The sequence below is a fragment of the Durio zibethinus genome, chromosome 19 (genome assembly GCF_047325235.1).
Source record: "Durio zibethinus cultivar Kanyao isolate XHJ-2024 chromosome 19, ASM4732523v1, whole genome shotgun sequence".
NCBI classification, from domain to species: Eukaryota; Viridiplantae; Streptophyta; class Magnoliopsida; order Malvales; family Malvaceae; genus Durio; species Durio zibethinus.
In genome coordinates, this window is record NC_143180.1 from 7414820 (window position 1) to 7437736 (window position 22917).

The 22917-nt window shown below is 30.4% G+C and overlaps 2 protein-coding genes across 5 annotated transcripts; one reads left to right on the forward strand and one right to left on the reverse strand.

The window, feature by feature from the left end:
* Positions 1-239: 239 nt before the first annotated feature.
* Positions 240-4435, forward strand: LOC111310363 (NAC domain-containing protein 78-like). 3 transcript variants are annotated; one of them, XM_089748521.1, is made up of 7 exons: positions 367-569; positions 1207-1284; positions 1370-1647; positions 1735-1929; positions 2753-3364; positions 3450-3564; positions 3668-4435. In XM_089748521.1, the coding sequence occupies exons 3-7, from the start codon at positions 1531-1533 to the stop codon at positions 4075-4077; spliced, it is 1449 nt and encodes a 482-aa protein (XP_089604647.1). In that variant the 5' UTR covers positions 367-569; positions 1207-1284; positions 1370-1530; the 3' UTR covers positions 4078-4435. The 3 variants fall into 3 exon arrangements, with proteins under 3 accessions (XP_022765487.2, XP_022765486.2, XP_089604647.1); XM_022909752.2 differs by lacking the exon at positions 1207-1284 and having other exon boundaries at positions 240-569; positions 1354-1647; XM_022909751.2 differs by lacking the exon at positions 1207-1284 and having other exon boundaries at positions 240-569.
* Positions 4436-6607: 2172 nt separating this feature from the next.
* LOC111310364 (lactate/malate dehydrogenase family protein) lies at positions 6608-11513 on the reverse strand. 2 transcript variants are annotated; one of them, XM_022909753.2, is made up of 14 exons: positions 11118-11513; positions 10906-10999; positions 10258-10344; positions 9485-9569; positions 8993-9174; positions 8818-8888; positions 8587-8677; positions 8400-8474; positions 8216-8317; positions 7979-8101; positions 7500-7568; positions 7325-7393; positions 7142-7195; positions 6608-7049 (listed from the first exon to the last, which is right to left on the reverse strand). In XM_022909753.2, the coding sequence occupies exons 1-14, from the start codon at positions 11285-11287 to the stop codon at positions 6996-6998; spliced, it is 1326 nt and encodes a 441-aa protein (XP_022765488.2). In that variant the 5' UTR covers positions 11288-11513; the 3' UTR covers positions 6608-6995. The 2 variants fall into 2 exon arrangements, 1 of the variants encoding a protein (XP_022765488.2); XR_016330364.1 differs by lacking the exons at positions 6608-7049; positions 7142-7195 and adding an exon at positions 7755-7903.
* Between the last annotated feature and the right edge of the window lie 11404 nt (positions 11514-22917).

The following is a 22917-nucleotide window of genomic DNA, read 5'->3' on the forward strand; positions in this document are numbered from 1 at the left end:
ATATTTAATAGTAAAATGTATAAAATGATATATAGGGCATTTACAATTTTCCTTCAAAATTTTGACGCATATAATTACCTAAAATAGAATCTTTAACCATTGCACACACAATTAAGTATCTTCTCGTGCTACCTACTCATAACACACGTCCACGTGTTACTCCATCATGACATCCATTATCATCTATGGCCCCTAACTTTTTTCCATTATAAATAAGAACTCCACCTGCGAAACTAGTCAACCTTGTTTCTGGCAATGGCCATAGTTTAGTTCCTTTCTCGTAACGCCGACTAACACCGAAAAAGGAAAAAAAAATTGACGCTAGCCCTAATATTTATGACTCCAAAGTAAAATCTTCAGTTCTTTAAATCCCTGATTTTTAATTCTACATTTTGTTGGTGATTCGATGAGCAGTGACTCGGCAACCTCGCTTGCTCCTGGGTTTCGGTTCCACCCGACGGATGAAGAACTCGTTCGTTACTATCTGAAACGCAAAATCTTGAACAAGCCTTGCTTTGATGCAATCTCTGTTATCGATATTTACAGATGGGAGCCTTGGGATCTCCCTGGTAAGTTTTTTTCAAGTTAAATTTTGTTTTGTTTGGCTTGATCAATTGTTTGTTTGATTCTTGAATTTTGGGTTAATTTTTCAATTTTGTCCTATATTTCAAGTTTTCGAATTGGGTTTTCTTTTTTCGTTGGCTATATGCTAGATTCACGGGTTTTAGGGTAAATTTCAATTTTGTGCTTTCAAGTTTGATTCTTGAAGATACCCAGTTGAGTTTAAGCTTCGCTTTTCATATCAAATTTTTTAAATTGGAATGTTGTTGCTTGGTCAATCATATATATATATATATATATATATATATATATATATATATATATCAAATTTGGGTTAAAATTTCAAGTTTCCTTTTAAAACTTTTGAAGATGGCCAATTTAAGCCTATTTCAGGGTTTTTTTTTTTTTTTTTTTTTTTTTTTGTAATTCTTGAATTGGGTTTTCTAACTTTACGCTTAATTTTCACTTTTGAAGATACCCACTTGGAGCTTAAGTTTCTTTTAGTTTTTTTTTTTTTTTTTTTTCAAATTTTTGGAATCGGGATGTTGTTACTTGGTCAATTGTATATTTAAATTTCTAATTTATGTTAAATTTTCAATTTTCCGTTTTAAACGTTTGAAGATATCCACTGTAAGCCTATTTTAGGTGTTCTCGTTTGAATATATAATTCCTGAATTGGGGTTTCTTACTTCCCGCTTAAGTTTCATTTTGAAGATACCCACTGTAAGTTTAAGCTTGTATTTTTGTATGTAAGTAGATTTTAGGGTAAGTTCTTTTTTGTTGTGAATGAAGATTTTCTGCTTAATAGATAAGTCAAAGCTGAAGAGCAGGGACTTGGAGTGGTACTTCTTCAGTGCACTGGACAAGAAATATGGGAACGGGTGGAGGACCAATAGGGCAACTGAGAAAGGCTACTGGAAGACAACTGGCAAGGACCGTCCAATCTCCCATAGTGAAAGAGTTGTTGGCATGAAGAAAACCCTTGTTTATCACAAAGGCCGTGCCCCACGTGGTGAAAGGACTAACTGGGTAATGCACGAGTATCGCCTTACTGATGAGGCATTGGAGAAAGCTGAAATTCAACAGGTAAGATTACAATCTTTGTTGTAGTGTTTTGGTGTTTCAACTTTGATGTTTGTTTGGGAATTAACATTGGGTTCTTGGGGCTGGAAGGATGCTTTTGTATTGTGTAGGGTGTTTCAAAAAAGTGGGTCTGGGCCAAAGAACGGGGAACAGTATGGGGCAGCCTTTATTGAAGAAGAGTGGGAGGCTGATGAGGCAGTTTTTGTGCCTGGCCAACATGCTGTGGCAGTGTACGAAGAGGTTGCCAATGATGGTGCTTTTGTTGAAGTGAATGATATTAACCAGGTATGATGTTTTTCGGCTTGTTTTGTGGTTGGCAACTTGACATTTGCTATATTTATGATGTTATATATATATATATATATATATATATATATGTGTGTGTGTGTGTGTGTTAATGATTTTATTGTATGACACCTTGCAACTTAAATTGAGAATGGTAGTAGCTAGTAACTAGTGAATTTAAATGATATAGGATAAGCTGGTAAGTATTCCTAGGGAAGCCACCTTGTTTCTAGTCATGCTCACTCCACTTGTTCTCTTGGGCTCTTGGCATGTCTTCAAAATTTTCTGATCTTCTGTTGAATGAGATGATTTTCAAGAAAAGAGCTGCTTAGTTTATGGTGGAATGAGGCACGTATGTTGTATTTGTGTGTATAGACTGCCTAAGGGTGTGTTTAATTTTTCTAGGCTTTCTTTGTGATCAATTTGCCATTAAGTGATGCTTGTGCTTGAAGTCATATTGTTGCTGTGGGTAAATCCCTCCAACCAAATTCACTCATCAGGCTTGGCATGCTTATGAAATCTGTGAGCCATGTCTTTCTAATTTGTTATGGATTTAGTGCATACAATGATAGCGTGTAGTATTGCAAGGTCAGACACTCATGCTATTGATGAATTGGCTTCATTGTTAGATGTATCCTTCTCTTTATTATTTATTACTAGTAGGCATATGTTGGTTGTAAGCCGTTCTCTGGGTAATTATTTTGTCCCTTTTCTAATTAAAAGTATTATTTTCCCTTTACTCAGTAATTCTGCTATGCCTTGTCAGCCTTGATTTGTATGAATTTGAATGATCAAAATTTTGACAATTGTTGCTTCTTGCCAGAATCCTGATGTTGGCAATCTTTCTGAAAATGCTATCCGTCCATTGAACTTCTATCATGGGGAATCAAGCTACCATGTTGAATATTCAAGGGAGTTCAGTCAAGACAATCAAAAGCCACCTGACAATATGTCCGAGAATGCAATTCTCCCTTCCAACTTCTATTATGGGGAATCAAGCAACCATGCTGAACATGCAAGGGATTTCAGTGAAGATTATTTGAAGCCTACTGCCATGCATGCCACTGAAAGTGATTCAAAGGTGCATCATGAGCATATGGTCTCTAATTTACCTGAGCCAAATGAGATAGCTGCAAATGCAAAACCAGTTAAGGATGAATACTTGCTTGAAGCAAATGAAAACATCAATCCTGCCGACAACAACTATTTGCCTGAAGAGCCATACCAGGATGTTAATGATTATCTTCCAACCAATTATGAACCTTTCCTGGAAGCTAATGATCCTTCAAACCCCATTTACACAGAATCTGAACTTTTTGACCCTGATGAGTATCTTAAATTTGATGATGCTGTTGAGCTGCCTCCGGCTTTTGATTTTGATCAAATGGCGGGGAGTGATAACCCTGTTTCTGGCCAAGAACCTCTTGCCCAAACGGTGCATAATTCTTTCTTGTCTTCATTATGTCTTAATACATGCAAAAGTTTTTGCAGCTTCTAATTAACTTATTACATGATAACAGCATTCAAATGAAGGAACTGAACAAATGTGTAATGCAAGTGAACGTATGGAAGAATATGGCAACATTGATGCCTCCTCTTCAAAGCAAGAGCTGGAGGCCACAAAATTTGAACCTGGTAAGATGTTGGGAATAATTTAGCTCTTTATGCTTTTTTGCAAGTTGTAATCCAACATTTGTATTCATTTGGGCTCACTTTTGGTTCACTCTCTATGGTATAGGTACCAAGTATCCATTTATTAAAAAGGCCAGTCACATGTTGGGTAGCTTTCCTGCTCCTCCTGCATTTGCCTCTGAGTTCCCTTCGAAAGATGCAGCACTCAAGCTAAATTCTGCGACACATGCTTCCAGTTCTGTTCATGTAATGGCTGGCATGATAAGAATACCAAACATGACTTCATCTGGCAATCGGTTGGACTGGTCATACAGCAAAAATGGGAATGTCAACCTTGTTCTTTCATTTAGCTTACCACAAGGTGATATTAACTCTTCCAGCTTTCTGCCAATGGCTAGCCTACTCTCTGGCAAGACAGGGTCTGTTGTTTCAAGAGGGTGGTTCGTCATGATGTTATTTTTGGTCCTGATTATTTCTGTGAGTCTGAAGTTTGGGACCTGTATCTATACAAGGTAACAGATACTCAGTAGGGTTGGCTATGATTCAGCCAACAAATCAATTGATCACAAAATGTTGGATAATGTTTTAGTTACCCTTATAGGTTGACTAGGATGGCAGGCTAACGGTGGTGGTGGTTCATCATTTATTTTCTTGTTTTATGATGATTGCCAAAATGATAACCTATACCTTTATTATTTCATCATAGTCTACATCATACAGGGACAAAACTCTTGGTCTGTAAGCTATCGTGCAGCAATTTCTTGGTTGCTTCTTGTCTTAGATACCCTTTGTAAAACAATTGGTGGACCTTTTGGAATTCTATTTTCGAATTTGTTATGTTCAACTAAATTTAAATCGGTAGTACTTTTTTCTATTCTGATGTGCCAGTTTTGTTGTTGTGAATCTCACCAAAATTGATGTCTTCTTTCAATTCCTCGTGCCATTTCTTAAGCTGAGAATTTGTTTACAACTTTATTGAAACGATTTGAAAATATAACAAAACAATAATAATAACCTTATGAATTTTATAAAAATAATAAATATATTTCTGTGATTAACATTTTCATACAAATTATAACATAATAATTTTTATATTTTTTATATATTATTGATTTGAAATAAATAATCACATGTCCACGAATTTTGAGGTTAAAAATTTATCAACATGTTTATTTTCTTCGCCAATTTCAATTGGATGATGCTCCAAAAAGATAGGAGTAGGTGAGAACACATTTCTTGCCAAAAGACAGGAGTCTTGAGTCTTGAATGTGTAAGCAAACATTTTTGGAAATACTGTTCATAATTAAGTATATAGGAAGACTGAAATAGAATTTATTGATGACCAGTCAAAAATTTTTGTATCTATTTTTTTTTTCCAAAGTTTCTAAAAAAAGATTGATGAGGCTTTTCAAAAGTTTATACCCTTGTATTAAAGAACGGCTCAAAACCTCGATAAATGCTTCTCGAGATAACAGTTAATCCCCAATTAGATTTTGCGTTCGCGAAATCGTATCATTTATCGAGTAACACAATTTCATGGTATAAATAATTTTGATACAAATATTTAAATGACATAAATAATTTAAATATGAATATAAAATATTTATTTACACGCGCAACATGACATGATTAAAATATTTAAAATTAATTTATATTTAAATAATATGATACAATTAATATGATTATATACGAATAACATAATTAAATACGATTAATTTATTTATTTAAACAAAAAATATCATTTAAATTAGTATTTAAACAAAAAAATTAAAAAATTAAATTTTTATAATCTATTTAAATACCCAAATAATAAAATAAATAATTTATTAATTTATTTTTTAAATAAATTAAAATAAATTTTCAAAATTTTTTTATACTATAAACAATATCTTATCTTAAGTATATTATTATTATTTGACACGAATATAACATGAATAATATCATGTCTTAATCATCTTAACACAATTAAAACAAAAAATACAGATTACACTAAACGCATACATATTTCTTTTGTATCATTTTCATGTTGTATTATTATATCGTATTTAAAATTATCAAATCTTACATAATGATAATTTAAAAAATATTTTTTATCTCAACTTTATTCTCGCATTATGAGTTTGCGGATAAAATTTAGCTGAAGTTAAGTTTTTTATTAAAAGAAAAAAATTAAAAAATAAAAATAAAAATCGATAGATTGAAAATTTTAATCAAAATCATGCGTGAAAATTTTGAAAAAAATAAATAAATTTTGATATATTTATTAAATAGATATTTTTAATAAAAATATTAATTAAATTTTTTTATTAAATAAATATTGATCAAATTAAAATTATAAATAATTTTTTAATAATTTTTTTATATATTATTAATTGTCACATTTTATCCTATCAATTTATCCATTCAAATGTTTAATTAAAATTTTTATTAAATCATTTTAAAAAAATTTACAAAATTCACGTAAATAATTTAATGTAAATTTTGCCCGAGTAAATCGCAAATTTCAATGCGTTGCAAATTCATGAAATTAACCATTAGCTGCCGAATTTACCATAAAATGTTACTATAATTAGTAACTTAACTAATCTTAACAAGTGCTTTTAAACCTTAACAAGTGCCTCAAAAGCGCTGGTCAGCAAAATCATTCTCGTATTACAATTGATCGATGAAATAAGACTCTTGTTTCCCAGTTTTCTATAATTTTGGAGAATTATTGGGAGTAGTTTGCCACCTTTTTTTAACAATTCATTGAATCCTTTGTTTTCCAATTTTGCAGATTTAGGAATTTAGAAATGGAAACGTTTTCCAAAACTCCCTAAATGAGTGAAATCCATTTTGGTGGAAAGTACCACAGCTTTAAACATAGTTTAGCTCAATTACAATGAGAATTAATAGCTTGATAGTTGCCTGTGGACGTGCAATAGTGTCATGCTTTGAATGATAAAATGCTTTCCATTTCTGGAATTGCAGCTCAAAGAAGCATGTTTTCAGCATTGGACTATAAAACCTTACAATTGAACATTAATTTAAGACACTGGTTTGCCTGTGCTGAAAAATCTGATAAACAAACATTCAAGAAATAATGTCATGCTTGTCAAAGTACATGATACCATGTTGGAGTAAGAAACAGGATGATTCAGACTATCTGGTGTAATGACCATGATGAAATAAGGCAAAAGGAGCCTTCTTACTGGCAATCGACGACACAAGATCAAAGGTACACGCTGGAGACCAGGTTTTATTTTTTAATCCCCATCTAACAAATGGTTAAACATTGGTGTTTTTTTTTGTTATTACTGGTTTACTAGCTAGAATGCTACTCATACAATAAACAATTTAGTATACATGTGATTTTCATTTTCTTCTTTCTTTTTGTCCAACAGCTGATTTGTGGTAAATGGACAAAAAAATGGAAGAAAAAACTCTTACCTGATTTACATTTCTCCAGGAAGCATTGTATCCTCAGTTAGATCACAGAAAGCAACACCCTGGAAAAAGAAGCAAACAGAATTAAATCATTGACATATGCTCCATTCAGCAATGGAGTGAACCATGTTGACCCTTGTTATTTGAAATTTACCTCCCCTGTGAGGTGAGCCACACATCTCTTCTCAGCCAGCAACTCTGCTTCTGTCTGCAAATTAGTTGGTGTAAAAATGTATTAAAATGAGTGTGGGAGTGCAGAGAAGTAGTGTCCTTGTTTTGTAATGTGAAAGCCAAAATTTCCATTTTCACTTTTAGGTCTACAAAATTCTTAATGTACCTTTCTAATTCGCTTGAGCAGATAGTCATCAAAGATCACTTCTTTGACAAGTTCATAATCACCATCTCCCTACAGAATGTAATTCAAAACGATACTTTAAAAGTTGCCTTAAATCTGAAAAGAGTGAACAAAAGGATTTCAAGAAAAGATACAGAAAAAATCTTTGAATTCATACTTTTGATCTGCATGGTATGCTGAAAACGATATCCTCTGCTATACCATATGGATTTCCATTGGTATAAACCTGCATTTGCATTCTAAAAAGTGAGAATGGCAATCAATTGGAACAGCTAAAATCAATGAGATTCATGGTCAAAAGTTTAATAACTGACAGTTATTTTTTCTTGCCATATTACACTTCTTCAACAAGGCAAATAGTGTAGAGAAGCTCAGATTTAGAGAATAATGGCTTGGATCAAAATTTTCTTACTGCACTTGGATGCATATGCAAAATTTTCTCCCTCATGATAGCGATTAGACTTAAAATAGCAAAGGATTAAAGGTAATGGGTCTCAAATGTTCAATTACTTCCAAAGGATTTTCTATCTTTATGGAAGGTTGGCCATAAAAATTCTTTCCCTGTGAAGGTAAAGATGGAATTAATAAAGGCAAAATATGCATGCAATCATATGATTTATATGGGCATGAACTTACTCCAGAAGAAAACCAATCACCCTCAGGTGTGGGAGTTATTAAAGACTTGATGGCATCAACTATTGACACAGCAGTAGATGCAGCTGAAGATCTTCCCCATTTCTGAATTAAAACTCCACCTCTCTGCAAATCAAATTTACATGTTATGTAATAAAACTTTAAGGCCCAAGTAGTTCATGAAAGTTTATTCAGTATGCTATTTCAGAGATTTACAAATAATGGGTCTACATATCTTACCTTTTGGACCTTTTCGGTGAACTCCTCTTCTAACCATTTGTGATCCTTGATGACCTCTTTGACAGGTAAGCCTTTGATTCTAGCATTTAGGAAGTCTGGAACCTAGTTGAAATCGCATACAGAATACCTTATGACACAGTCTTCAGAACCTAATCTATGCATTTTCTAAAACAGTGTTTATTACCTGAGTTGTCGAGTGATTTCCCCATATTGTCATATTTGACACTTGATCATAGAAGACACCTGCTTTTAGAGCAAGCTGCAGAAACCATTGCTTTAATGTCAAACTGTATTTTATTTTTATATTTGCAGGTGAAAACTAATAACAATCTATTACTTTGGAACTGGTATTACTCAAGTAATACATGTACCTGGCATTTTGCTCTATTTTCATCCAACCTAGTCAGAGCATGAAAATTCTTTGCAGGTATATTTGGAGCATTTTTCATACAAATTAAGGCACTGCATCAGAAAGAATAAAATAATAATATAGAGGCATTAACGGAGCCTAAACTACTAAGGAATCAAGCAAAGTGAACAACAAAGAGATATATCATTTTGACAATGAAAGCACCAGCAGCTATAATCGAGAAGATCCTTACTTAGTGTTGCAGGGGTTGCCCACTACTATCACCTTGACATTATGAGATGCAACAGCATTAAGAGCTTTTCCCTAAAATATTTAGAAGCAAGGTGATGATGGCTGCTTGATTTTAACACGTCATAACTAAAAAAAAAAAGAATAAATAAAAAAGAGGAACCCAAATATGAAAGCACCTGCTCAGCGAATATCTGCCCATTGATGTCTAACAAGCCAGCTCGTTCCATTCCAGGCCCTCGTGGCTTTGCTCCAATTAGAAGAGCCCATTCAGCATCTTGGAACACCTCGTACGGATTTATTCCAATACTAACCTCCCTCAATAGAGGAAACAAGGAATCTTCAAGTTCCATTGCCACTCCTGCATGCATTAGGACATCAATTTGAAAAGGGTTGCAGCATTTACAGAAAAAGAGCCTTTATTTATCTTCCTTGCATCAAAAGAGTTGCAGGAGGACCATTTTCTCCGAATTAAAAGTTACTTCACATTTTGAGTTTTCACAATAAATGTTCCAACAATAGCTTGGATGCACTTAGAGCTTATTGCCCTCGATACACATGCTGGTCATTCAAACTGTACCCATTTTTCTCCAAAAAAATCAGTTCTCTTCCTTTTGAAATGACATCTACTTTGCTGAATATCTGTTATAAGAATATGTCAAGAGCCATACCTTCAAGAGCCTGTATTGACCTTTCAGATCCCAATAGTTTCAGAGCAATAGGCTGATTTGGTCCAAACACCTCACCAGATGCAAGCTGGAAGAGCAAAACAACTTAGCAATTAAGTCATGATAAATAGAAATCGCATGAATTATTATGAACTGCTAGTTTCTCCCATGAAAATATGCCCGGGACATGAGTGCGGTGTTTTAGTTTTCAGCTTTAAAGAAAGGATAGTTTCACTGTAAAAGAGACCTTTTAAGCAAGATGCTGTCAAGCATCAACCTCAATATTTATTATTGGAGCATCTTTTGGACATGGTGAGGTATATCTCCTTTATTTCTACAGCATTTAAATGAAAAAGGGAAGCAATGAAATTAAGGCTGGAAATTCTAAGGAATAGGAGACTATCATTATAACTACTATTGATTAATGCTAAAAAATGGTAATTATAATATCATTTGCTATTAAGATTCCATTATCTGCATTTGCTATATTCTAAAGGACATTCCAATCCAAACATTCAGTTGGATTGAACCTAGGCCGCATTTAGTAAGTTTACCTTTTCATCACATGATACTCAATTTTACCGATGCACACAATCTTTCCTTGGTAACAACATTTATTTAGTAGTATAGTCAGTGTAATAGAAGGGCATTTAGCATAACTGGTTAAACTGCAACTATAGATGATGGTGAATTCCCAGAGGAAATGATACAAACATATAAATAGGAGCTTCAATGGACATAAAAATGGAATTTTAACTTCTTCCGAAGTTACTTACTTTGAAAAGAAGATGGTTAGAGATCATCCCAGCAGCTCCAGAAACAGATATATTTATTAATTTCTTCCATGATTTTGTCTCCTCTTCCTGTTAACAATTAAAACAATATAACACAATGAAAGTTGACCAAATTGCAGGCAAGAAAAAAAAATCAGGTGAGCAAATTGAGGGCTTTAAAAGGAAAAAAAGTTAAGTAACCTGAGTGAAATGGTTCAACCACTAATCTCTTTCATTACAACCGGTTATAAGAATCCAGTTCCAACATTATTGAGGGTGATTTTTTATTTTCATTTGCTTAACCAAAATGTTGCTATAAAGCAAAATCATAGTTCATAATCAATTAAAAAAAAATAAATGATTACAATTCAACATGTAAAGAATTCTTCTCTTTAAAAGAAAATTGTGCAATATATTTTTAAATTTATTTCTCCTTTTTTTTTTTTTTGGTTTTTCTCATTTGCACTTTTTCTTACAAAACCAAAAAATACCTAAAATAAATGCACACCAAAAAAACAACATAATACTACAACCATTTCACTTAAACTAATGAATTAACTTAATTTGACTAGTGAAAGAACTGAGATTGCTTTCAAAAGACATTACTTATTAAATAAATTTAAAAAGAAAACAGAGAAACAAGAAACATACAGCTTGGAGATCATAAGTGAGGCAAAATACACCATAACACTCAGTCTTCCCTTTGGGATTCTCAGCTTGTACGGGGATCGGGGTTTGAACTTGACTAAGAAACAAAAAACAAGAAACACCCATTAAATTATAAAGTAAAAAAAAAAACATAAAAAGTTCAACTTTAATTTTTAGAAAAAAAATTTAATTTTTAGAAAAAAAAAAAGGCTTACTCTGATGCAACAGAGCATGAGATTTTAGCATTCCGGGATCTGGGTATGGATCGAAACGAACGGCGAAAATGATCGGAGAAACGGGGAGATGTTGATGAAAGAGAAGGCTGTGAAGAGTGAAAAGGGGTTGTCGTTTTGGTATAGGAAGCTGATAACTCTGCCAACGCCATTTGTAGCAGAGTCTTTGTTTAGTATAATTCGAAAGAAACTAAGCAGAAACCAAAGGAAAAGAGAAAGAATAAGTTCCTTCTTTGGCAGTAAAAAGCAGAGGGTTTTAGAGAGGAAAAATCGAAAATACAGGAAGTGAGTGGGTAACGAAGGGACACGAGTAGATGATTTGAATACAAGTATAAGGCCATGCAAATGACACTTGTCACCAAATGTCATCCAGAAATCAAAAGTCCTGTGATTTCTTTCCTTCTTTTAAGTTCTATTTTTGATGATTGAATTTTGGTTTCGGTTTTTTTTTTTTTCTCTTGAAAGTTCTTTGAGGAGTGGATTTTGATTTCGGTGGGCTGGACTTTGAACAGTAAGATACTAGGGTCGTGGTATGAAAAATATTTTGTTTATATAATAATGTTTGATTAATTTATATATTTATATTGTGTATGATTTATATTAAATATGTGTAAAATATAAAAATTATTATATTATAATTTTTGTTCATACGTTAAATATGAATAAATTTTTTTTATTTTATTAAAAAATATAAAATTTTTATTAAAATTTTAAATTATATTATTTTTATATTATATAATTGTATCAAATTCAAAATTACATAATATTTTATTGTAACCAAAGATATACAATGGATTTGGGTTCATAGACATTAGTATTAGTGAGTAATAGTGCAATGATCAAATTTCGGATGATCTTTTGACTTTGCAAGTAATTTATAATTTAATTTTTTCAAGATGGACATTTTTAAAATGGATAGTCGTTAATGACTCTTAAGTGTTAAATCAATACATTCCAAATTAAAAGATGTAAATGTACGATCAAATTTTGGGATAACCAAAGCCATATTAATTTAATCGCTTTGGTAATTTAACTATGTTTTATTATTAAGATGGATTTATTTGAGATTAAATATTCATTTTTGCATGCTTTTAAAAATTCAGGCCCTTGAAATGTAAAAGATTGGGTAAGACTTGGCATGTTTTCGAGCAACAACCAATGTGCTAGCCCTTAAGGACACAAAAGGCTAGTTAGTCAAATTAAGCCCAAAGGTGAGAAAAGGCTAATTACTCTACTAAAGAATGTCATGCTTTAACTTATATAATAAATATATATATATTTATATAAACATGCTAAAGCCTAAGGAAAAAAAATTATAAGTATTAGAGATTAAATATAAATTTTATAATGTATTTTTTAAAAGAAGTGATGAATTATCTGAATTAAATCGTGCTTTGACTTTATTAAATCATAATACTTTTATATATTAAAAAAAAATGCTCGTTCTACATGGCGGAAATTATAATTGTTAAAAATATAAATTTTTTCCAGTTAATCTTAACAAATTTTTTTATCCATTTGTGATATTTATTTTTTTTAAATGCTTAATAAATGTGTATTTTTTAAAATTTATTTTATAATTAAAAGATGCAAGAATTCGAATATTTTACTATTAGATTACTTGACTATAACTGAGGTCAGAATTTTTTTTTTATTTTGAAAGAGAATAAATAATTTCTTTATGTTGTTACTATTTTTCATTGATTTTTTAATATATTTAATGATCATTTTGAAAAGTAATTAAATATTTTTTATTAATTAATATCATGATAATATCTATAACAATATATCTCTATCAATATATAATAGCAGTCCCCAATTGTTTATGGACGGACACCTCAGCCATGTAAATTAAGTTGATGGGGGGTTACATTTGGGAAAACGTTGGTTTTTTTACGGTTTGTATGAAATTTGGATAGATCAAACAGGGATGGTTCTACATTTTTTCAGGCAAGCAATAGAAAAAAAAAGAAAAGAAAACAAAGAGAAAGGAGCAGGGAAGAATAGAGAAAAGGATAGGGAGCGATTGAAGAGGAGGTAAAGCAAAAAAGGCTGTCAATGAACCAATCTTTCCACCACTATCGCCTCTAGATCTTCCTAAAATCTTAATCACCTCCTCCTCATCCTTCTTTAACTTCTCTTTTTTTTTTTTTGGTTTTTTATTTTCTTATTTTGAAACTTTTCCCATTTTTCACTTTTGCCTTCGTTTTTTTTATATTTTTAAGGTTTTTTTGGCCGTTATTTGATTTGCTCTATCAAAGTTTTTTTTTTTTTGTGGATATTCTTCTAACGTTAGAAATTTTGTTATTGAACTATTCAATTTTCAATCGAAATTGCTCTTATTTTTTTCCATTAAAAAATTAAGGTTTTTCTTTCGGTGGTGAATAGATATATACAATATAGAGAGAGATGGTTAGTTGTAAGGGATTGAGTGGTTCGTTGTCGTATGTAGTCGTGCTAGTTACGCATGATAGTATAATTAAGGATTTAAATTATCATAATAGGCCACGTTTTTTATCGCGTCGTGTTTATCATTATTGTGGTTATAACGAAAATATTCACGGTTATTGCAATTATCACGATCATAAATTTTTTTTAATTTTGCTCAACTTGTTATAAAATGTAATAATTTTAATTATTAATCATAAAACTCTTATTTTATGATTTTTAAAGTAATTTATATCATGTCATGTATTTTTTTTATTTAAGAAAAAATATTTATAGTAAAATATTCATATTTAAAAAATTACTTATACAATAATTAAAAAATAACAAGAGATAAATAAACATGTGAAAAATAAATAATCATAACAAATGATATATTTAATTATTTAATTACCACAATCATCAAATTATTCCAAATTATATTATGCATAAATCAACTAACAAGTAATTAAACATCATAAATTAAGCAAAAGTATTACTATTTACGGGCCAAGAGAATTACTTTTTATGGGCTTATAGTAAATCAAATTTAGCAGCCTCTTTGCTAAGAATAATCTTCAACAACAATAGCGTTAAGTCTACTTCCTTTGCCTCTTGACTAAATTGCAAAGATCCACACAACTTCTCATCTCCTTACCTTGCATTCAATAAATTTTCTCCAGACCTTCATCTTCATCCCCATCTCTCAACTCTTTTTTTTTATGGTGTGTGCTATCTACTCGTCTCCTTAAACCTCAAGTCTCACTCTCATCTATTGTCTCTCATTCTAAGTCCTAGCAACTCCCTAACAGCGCATCATAGCCTAGTCCAATCCCAAACACACAAAATTATAGCAAATTTTGAAATTAAAAAAAAAAAGATAATTTGAATGCTGAATTAATTGCTTATCTTAAACAACATGTGCTTAATCTTGATTGAAATTGAATTTGAAAAAATTGATATCTTTGGAAGTTTAAGTTTTGTGAGTTTTTTTTTTTTTTTTTAATTTGTGAATTGATGTTTATTCTATGGCCTGTTGTTTTTATTTTAAGTTTTTAACAAGAGTCAAATAAAAAAAAAAAAAAACTTCTTGAATTTTTGAATGAAAAATGAAGTAACGGGAAATAGCGGACTGCAATTGTCACTATTCAATGTTACACTCCAATTTGTGGCCGTGATATGCCTCTATCAATAAGATTCAAATTCTTCTCCATTTTTTCTTCAATAGCAGTGATAGATGGTGATATTACCCTGAAATAGCGACCGCTATTTGAATCCTAGAGTGTAACAAGTCAAAATGGATGGCAGATCGTGATTTGAAAAAGGTATATATTTGGAAATATTATATTTTGTTTTTTTTTTTTTGTATTGTTGATTTATTTATTTTTTGAAAATTGTTAACAGATTTTGGTAGAAGTTGGCCTTTATGAAAGGAAAGAGGAAGCTACAAAAAGAGAAGAAATTCTATGATGAATTCAAGAGGTAATTACATGTGTTTTTTTTTTTTTGAGAAAAATTCATGTTTTATGAAATTTTCAAACCTTTATGTATGATTTGAAATTCCATTCTATGAAAGTTTCTCTGAGTTTTTAGCATGTTATTCTATGATTTGTTATGTAACCATTCTTTACTGGAATTTAGAATCCCAAAAGTATGTATGTTCAGTTGAGAAATTTGTGTAACCTGGCTTTCTTTTTTTTTTTTTTTTTTGGTGAGAATGGATATTGGATATTAAGAATCTATTTTGAGTCATATTTTATTCCACACCCCTTTATTCCCTTGAGAATTGTAAAAGTAAACTACCTTATTTAATGATTTGAAGGACAGTTCATGATTATATATATAAAAAAATTTGTAAGACATGAAACTGAAAGTATGCTATTAGTAATATTGTGACCTTGCGGTTCCATTCATAATGGAAGAACACCAAACTGGTAAATTCTATTTACATTAGTTAATCTTTTATATTGAGATGTAAATATCAAATTTATTCATTGAAAAGGTCAAAATATTAAATGAGGTCTTGCTTTAAAATTTTGAAATCATTGTGGAACACATGTATGACTTCAATCATCACATGACCACTATGTTACCTTAATTAAGTTTTAACCACTAATGATCAATGAATCTTTTTTTGGTATCAATGTATTAGCTGTTCAATCTTCCATTCTAGATAAGCATGCCACGGAAGCAATGCCTTCTTGTCTAGGGTTGGCATCAGGTCAGGTTCGGGACAGATTTTGTTCGACCCGAACCCAATCCGACTTCATGCATTATTAAACTTGAACCCGATCCTACTCAAATTTTTTTGTCTTTTCATAACTGAACTTGAACCCGATCTGATACTATATAAATAGTACCCGACCCGACCCAAAATTAATAAAATATTATTTTTTAAATATAAATATTTAAAATATCATTATATAAATATATAATTAAATAATTAATTAAAAATATTTTTTTATATAATATTGGGTCGGGTCGGGTTGGATTTGTCTAAAACTCGAATCCGAACCCGACCAGACCCCGATTATTTCTTAACCTGATTCGAAACTCGAATTTCAAAAAAAAAATCGACTTCATGAGGTCGAGTAGAGTCGAAAACCGTTGGAAACGGGTTGGATTGCCGACCTTATTCTTGTCTTTCATTCTTAGAAAGTAGGTAGTCTTTCCTTCTTATAAAGTAGGTAACTTTTTTCCTCTTTTCAGTTCTTGCTGCTGGTATTTCATGATAGCTTTAATCTTAGCTTATCTTCCAAAATTATCCTTCAAATTATACCTAATACCAAAGCTAGTTTAGTTTTAAATTGGAAGGTAGGGAAGATTTTAGATTAAATACTCTGATTTATATATCAATATTACATTCGCATACCTAAACCTTCTTTATTTAGAGGGCCATTGATTTGTTTTTGTTTTTTCTAATAACTTCTTAAAACGTTCTTGAAAGAAAAAAAAAAGAGTAAATGATAGAAATCAAAGTTATGAATTATAATTGACTGAAAAAATGAATGAATGCCTAGAATGTAATATAATTCTGGCATAATTATTCTATATAAAAGCAAAGTCATGTGTATTTTACTCCAAAAAGATTAAGCTATTGTTTGCTTTTGCATCCAAATGTTTCGCCTTTTTCTTCGGAAACCAAAAATAAGCAATTAAAGTGATAACAAAACAGCTTCTCAATATTTCAGAGGGTATTTCATTTCTTCATTAGATATTTTTAAGAAACCAATGAGTTGGGAATTTTGTTCTCTTTGCTAATGTACATGACAAAATTCGCCACATTTTGCAACTTGAAATTGCTGCCGCTTGCAAAAGCATGTCTTTTAAGTTATTTTTTGTTTTCCTTCTGAACTTGATTGCCTAAATTCTAAATTTGTTGTTGTAGGTATTATATAGAGCCCTTAAGATTTGGATGCCTACTGTTTTGTTTTAATTGATATGACAGGATAGCTAAGTGTCACGGGTCAAGACTTAAGTTCTGAACCCGTGCGGCTCCGGAATCTGGGCATTCATTCTTTCGGCGTCTCAGATCAGCCTTCCGTCACAGTTCACACCCTTATGAGGTATTGTCCGCTCTGGTCCCTTTGGCCTCACGATTTTGTCTTACAAAAGGTGTCTCACAAGGAAGAGATGGTATGAACACTTTTATACCCCAGTGACCCTCCTATTATATTCGATGTGGGATTTAGGACGGATGGTGTGAACCCTTTTATACCCCAGTGACCCTCCTATTATATTCGATGTGGGATTCAGGACTCCTCTTTAGGTCCGTGACATTCTCCAGCACCCAACCTTGTGACGCCCTCATCACGGATGCTGGTCACCCTGCCTACTTCCCTCGAGGTGCTTGGTGTGGATCAAACGGGTTAAGGCTGGCTCTGATACCACTTGTCACGGGTCTAGACTTAAGTTCCGAACCTGCGCGGCTCCGGGACTCGGGTATTCATCCTTCCGGCGTCCCAGATCAGCCTTCCGCTACGGTTCACACCCTTGTGAGGTATTATTCGCTCTGGCCTCCTTGGCCTCACGGTTTTGTCCTACAAAAGGTGTCTCACAAGAAAGAGATGATGTGAACCCTTTTATACCCCAGTGACCATTTTATTATGTTCGATGTGAGATTCAAGACTCTTCCTTAAGTACGTGACATTAAGCTTGTACTTTTTCAAATTCTGTAGATAATTGCTAGAGCAAATGAATTGGGGGAGGATCCGATCAGTTTGAGCATACGTTACTGTGAGGAGTTCAATCAAGATATGGTACATTTTTATTGTCTGCCGCCTTCCATTCCTCATGTCTCAAATCACATGCCTCAGATCATTCACATGATCAAGCAAGTAGTTTCTGAACTCAAGATTGCACTGTTTTTTTTTGTTCATTGGCATGCTATATTGGTATCGCTTGCAAAAGTTGCTATCTGTAATAATTTAGTAGTGGCGTTGGTAGGATGCTGCACTTTGTACTTGCTTATTGCCGTGTGATGGATGTTCTTGAAATGTTCAGAAGTGCATCAAATGATGTAAATATTGAAATAATACATCCGTTCTAAAATTCTTTGTATAAACTCATTTAGGATAGTACTTCATCAAACATCATTCATAATTTTTGTTTATCATTTTGTGCCTTTTATGTAAGTTATATGTTAATCATTAAAAGAGAATAAAGTTTGCTAAGGAAGAGAAGAAAAACAAAAAAAAAAACCCAATGTATGTTATATTTTGGAATGTCGATGTTGCATTTTTTAATGTTAAATTTATATGGCCACCGGCTCGCAGCATTTTGGGATTTTATTGCAGCCTTAATGAGATATTTATTTAGGCTATAAATTAGAACCTTCCTATTTAACCAAGGGCCTAAGGCTTCATAATTTCAAGATTGGCATTTCTGCTTATTTTAACTTAAAATTCATTTGTTTAAATTCTTCTGTGGCCGAATTTTTTTTTTTTTTAATCTACAATGTGCTATCTTGAACGGATTGTTGATAATGGGTATGCATACAAAGTTGAAGGTGATGTTTTCTTTTCAGTGGAAAATTTTCCAGATTATGGAAGGCCAGCTTTATGAGATATGACATATCAGTTTCATGCATGCATAATATACTATAATCGCAAGTAGAAAATATGTTCTGAGTATCACTTGATGTGCCTGATTCTTAGTAAGACTAAGATTGTGGTTTCACTTTATTATTTGCACTGCAACCAGGCATGCATGAATTGCGAGCTTTCGACGATTGAACCTCAGCTCAAGTTGTTAAAGAGTGGGACGGATCAAGCAGCACATTAATCATCCTTTTTCGACAGAAGTGAATGGTTAATCTTTTTTCTTCCTCGTACAAGTTTGAAAAAAAATGAAAAGAGTTGAAAGCTAAGGTGGATGAATTACCTGAGCCCCAACGTGAAGAAAGGTGATTTCTCTGAAGAAGAAGAAGACCTTATAGTTAGACTTCATAAGCTTCTTGGAAACAAGTGGTCTTTGATTGCTAAACGGGTGCCAGGACAAACTGATGATGCCATACCTCACTGATGTATGGAAGCTTAATTTCAGGCTTGCTGCTGCCGTTGTTAATCTTTGACGAGGTCTGATGGCCACGCTGCCAATTTGCATGTTATCTCTTGCTGATACTGTGATGGGCAAGTTTTGGATGCTCTTGATGTCCAGCGTAGCCTGTAGCGCAGTAAGATTCTTATCAACATAAATGTTTATATTTGGATATGAATACTTCCTTAATTTTATATTTTTTTCATTTTCCCTTATGCTTCAAATAAGTTTCTATTATACAATTTTTTTCAATTAAATAAAAATTTTATATATTTCAAAATTTTAATTAGACTAAAAACAAAATACCCGTAATAAAGCACAAGCATCACACTAGTTAAGAGTAAAAAAGGAAATATTTAAATTTAAATTTAATTGATTACGCTTTAATTGTTGACTATTTGTGTTATGCATGGAGAATTATAATTTTTTATTTTTCAAAGTTATAACCTATTTAATCAAAAACTACAAAATATAAAAAAGTAGAATTAAATAAAGAAAATTTATTTTTAAATTTTACTATCATTCATTATTATAAAGTTAATTTATTAAACCATGATAAGCTAAAATAATTTTGTGTTTATGGTGTGATTTGTTGGTTAACATTTATTGACTTTAAAATTTTATAATTTTAAAATTTTTATGATATATGTTTTTGTTACTTGATTTTGTATTTTTGTTTAATAATATTTGTAATTTTATCATAATTTGCTCATTGGTTTTATATTTCTTGCCATTTTTATTTTTATTGTATTTATAATAATTTTTATATTTTTTATAGTTAAAATTTTTTGGCTTTCTATAATTTTGAGATAGAGGAAAACACCATTCAAAACCTTTTTATGTACTTTGATAATAATTTCCTGAGACAAATAAAAATACCCTTCTAAACCTTTTATTTTATCTTAAGGTACTTGGTAATTTTTACTATACCTTACTTTCAAAATATTTAGATTATAAATGTCTTTAAATATTATATAAGTTGTTAGCTAGCTTTTGAAATTTTACTTCAAAATTTGAAGTTCAAATTTTAAGTCAAATGAGTATGATTTAAAAGTAAGAAACAATTATTTTTTTATATATAAATCAAAATCATATATACTAAATAAATAAACATTATATTTATATTCGATAAATAAGATGATGATAGAATAGAATGATAATCATCTTATATTATTTTTTGTTTGTATCTAAAGAAAATGATAGGATTATAAAGAGAATTAATCATACTCTTAGTTTATGATTATTCAATTCTCTTAAAATTGAGAGATTATTTTTAATATATACACTTAAAAATTTCATCAATAATTTAAATTGTATAATTTTTTTAAAAAAATAATTTTGATTAATAAATAAATTATTTTATTTTAATCTTTGCACTTATCAAACACAAGATAAGATTATATTATTTAATTTAATCATATTTATAATATTATTATAAACTTATGTATCTATAAATATATATATATATATATATAAACGTGGTAGACATTTTTTTTTAATTTAATAAGCGGAATTGGACAATTGTAGCATGTGGTTGCTCCTACTCGCCCGTTTATACTGCACCCTTTGTTACATAAATAATGTCTTAATTTGATTTTTAAGGGGCAAACTTTTTTAATATTGCCTTCCTTTTATTTTAAATACTTCAATGAGAAAATGATTTCTAAAAGCCTTGAATGAGAAAGTTTTTCAATATAAGATTTTACAAAATTAATTTAATAATATACTTAAAATATTAATGATCAAAATTGATAAAACTTTAATGTAAAAAAATCTAACCAGACATAACTCATGGGATGAAAAGAATATTATTTATCTTTTATATACTTCTTTTATTTGGGGTTATAAATAAATTGAATATTAATAAAAGAATATATGTTTGTGGTTTGTTTGTTTATTTTTTAAGTTATTTAGCTAAGTTTTTATTCAGAAAGAAATCTCCTTTGTTTGTTCGAGTTCGATTCATTAATAGTATGATATTTAAGTTTAATTCGTATTTAGTTTGATTAAGTTAAATAAATTCATCTTAAATATTAAACAAATACGTTCACGAACATATATAAACGAGTATATTCATAAACAATGAATAAATAATAATCAAATAAATTTAAATAAAAAAATATTAAACGAATATAAATGAATCCAAACAAATATAAATGAATTTTAAAATATGATTAGAGTAAAAGATAAAAATATAATTTTATTAGTATTATTATAAACAAACATTAAATGAATAATAAACGAACGAATTTTAAATAAATTTATTTATGAATATAAATGAATCAAACAAATATATATTTGTATTCAGTTTGTTTAATAAATAAATAGAAACTGAACATATTTATAAATAATTCATCTCTATTTGTTTACGTTTCTACTTTTATTATAAATTTAAAAAATTTTAATTGATTAAATTTAAATATTTATATTGAATTTGAGAAGTTGAAACTTACTATTGGGCTTATTGTTTTATTTCATATATCTTTGAAAATTTATTTTAAGTTTGGTTTATTAAAATTTGTTTTAGATATTTTATTTCATTGAAAATTATGATAGCTATATATTACATATAAATTGATAAATATGTAAGATTTACAAAATAAATAAATGAAGTAATATCCTTTCATCTACCGGTCTTATTATCATACCTAATTAAATTGCAATTTATATAAAAATAATTTTAGAAAATCAAATAAATCAAGATGTTGGAAACAAAGTTCCCAACTTAAAATACTCCAACAGCCAAAATAAAAAATGTGTGACATCAATTTGAGATTTGGAAAGATTCATTTTTCTTCTATGATTTATGATGTTGAGTTCTCCAATCTGTGACAAAGAAAAAAAAATCAAGTGCAAGATAAGAATTCTGTGGGTAAAAAACATACCTTTTGATTTTTGGTGATGATTTACAGGTACCAGAAATTATATGACAAAAGCAAAACACCAAGGGTTGTCTCTATTTCTTTATTATTTTTGGTGTCAATTTAACTAGTAGCCAGTACAAATGCGCTTTGAAAGTTTCTTGCATTTTGTTGTCAAAAGCCCCACATTAGGCAAGAAATTTTCACATTTCCAAGCCATTGTCACCAAAGGTTCCGTCGCCTTTAGTACCATTTTTGTTTTGTAGTTCATACTTTTCCCTTTTCTTTAATTCTAACCACAAATTGTCTCCTAGATAAAAAATTATTTATTGTCCAATTCTAATTTGAAATTATTGTATAAAAATAAAGTTTTTTTTTTTATTATGGAATGAGGAACAATGATAAACCAAAAGTAGAATGGAATGAGTTTTTTTTTTTTTAATTATAATTCCCCAAATCGAACAAAAAGAATAAGGTGAAGTAAATGAAATTTGTTTGTAATAAACCAAATGAAGTAAATATGAAATTTAATATTAATAATTTTTGAGAAAAATAAAAATCATAGCCAAACTTTACCCAATTTAAAGCAAATTGGGCTGCAAAATTTAAACTGGTAACATGGCCCACGAACAAGCCCATGACTAAAGAATGCACTTTCAGAGGAAGCAAATTTAATATTAGTGTAAAAATTATTATATTATAATTTATGTTAATATTTTAAATATAAAATATATTTTTTATTTTTATTAAAATTTTAAATCATATTAATTTTTTTTTTTTAGCATCATATTATTTTGTTGATATTTATTTCACCTAAGAGGTTGACCTATTCCTTAAAACGCGGCAGCGGTACGTATCAATACGAAGAGTTTCACCGTAGGAGTAATAAAATAGGGTTAAAGTATTTATTGGAAAGGGGCTGCCAATGTCTTATGTTTAGGATTTTAATAGGGCATCCA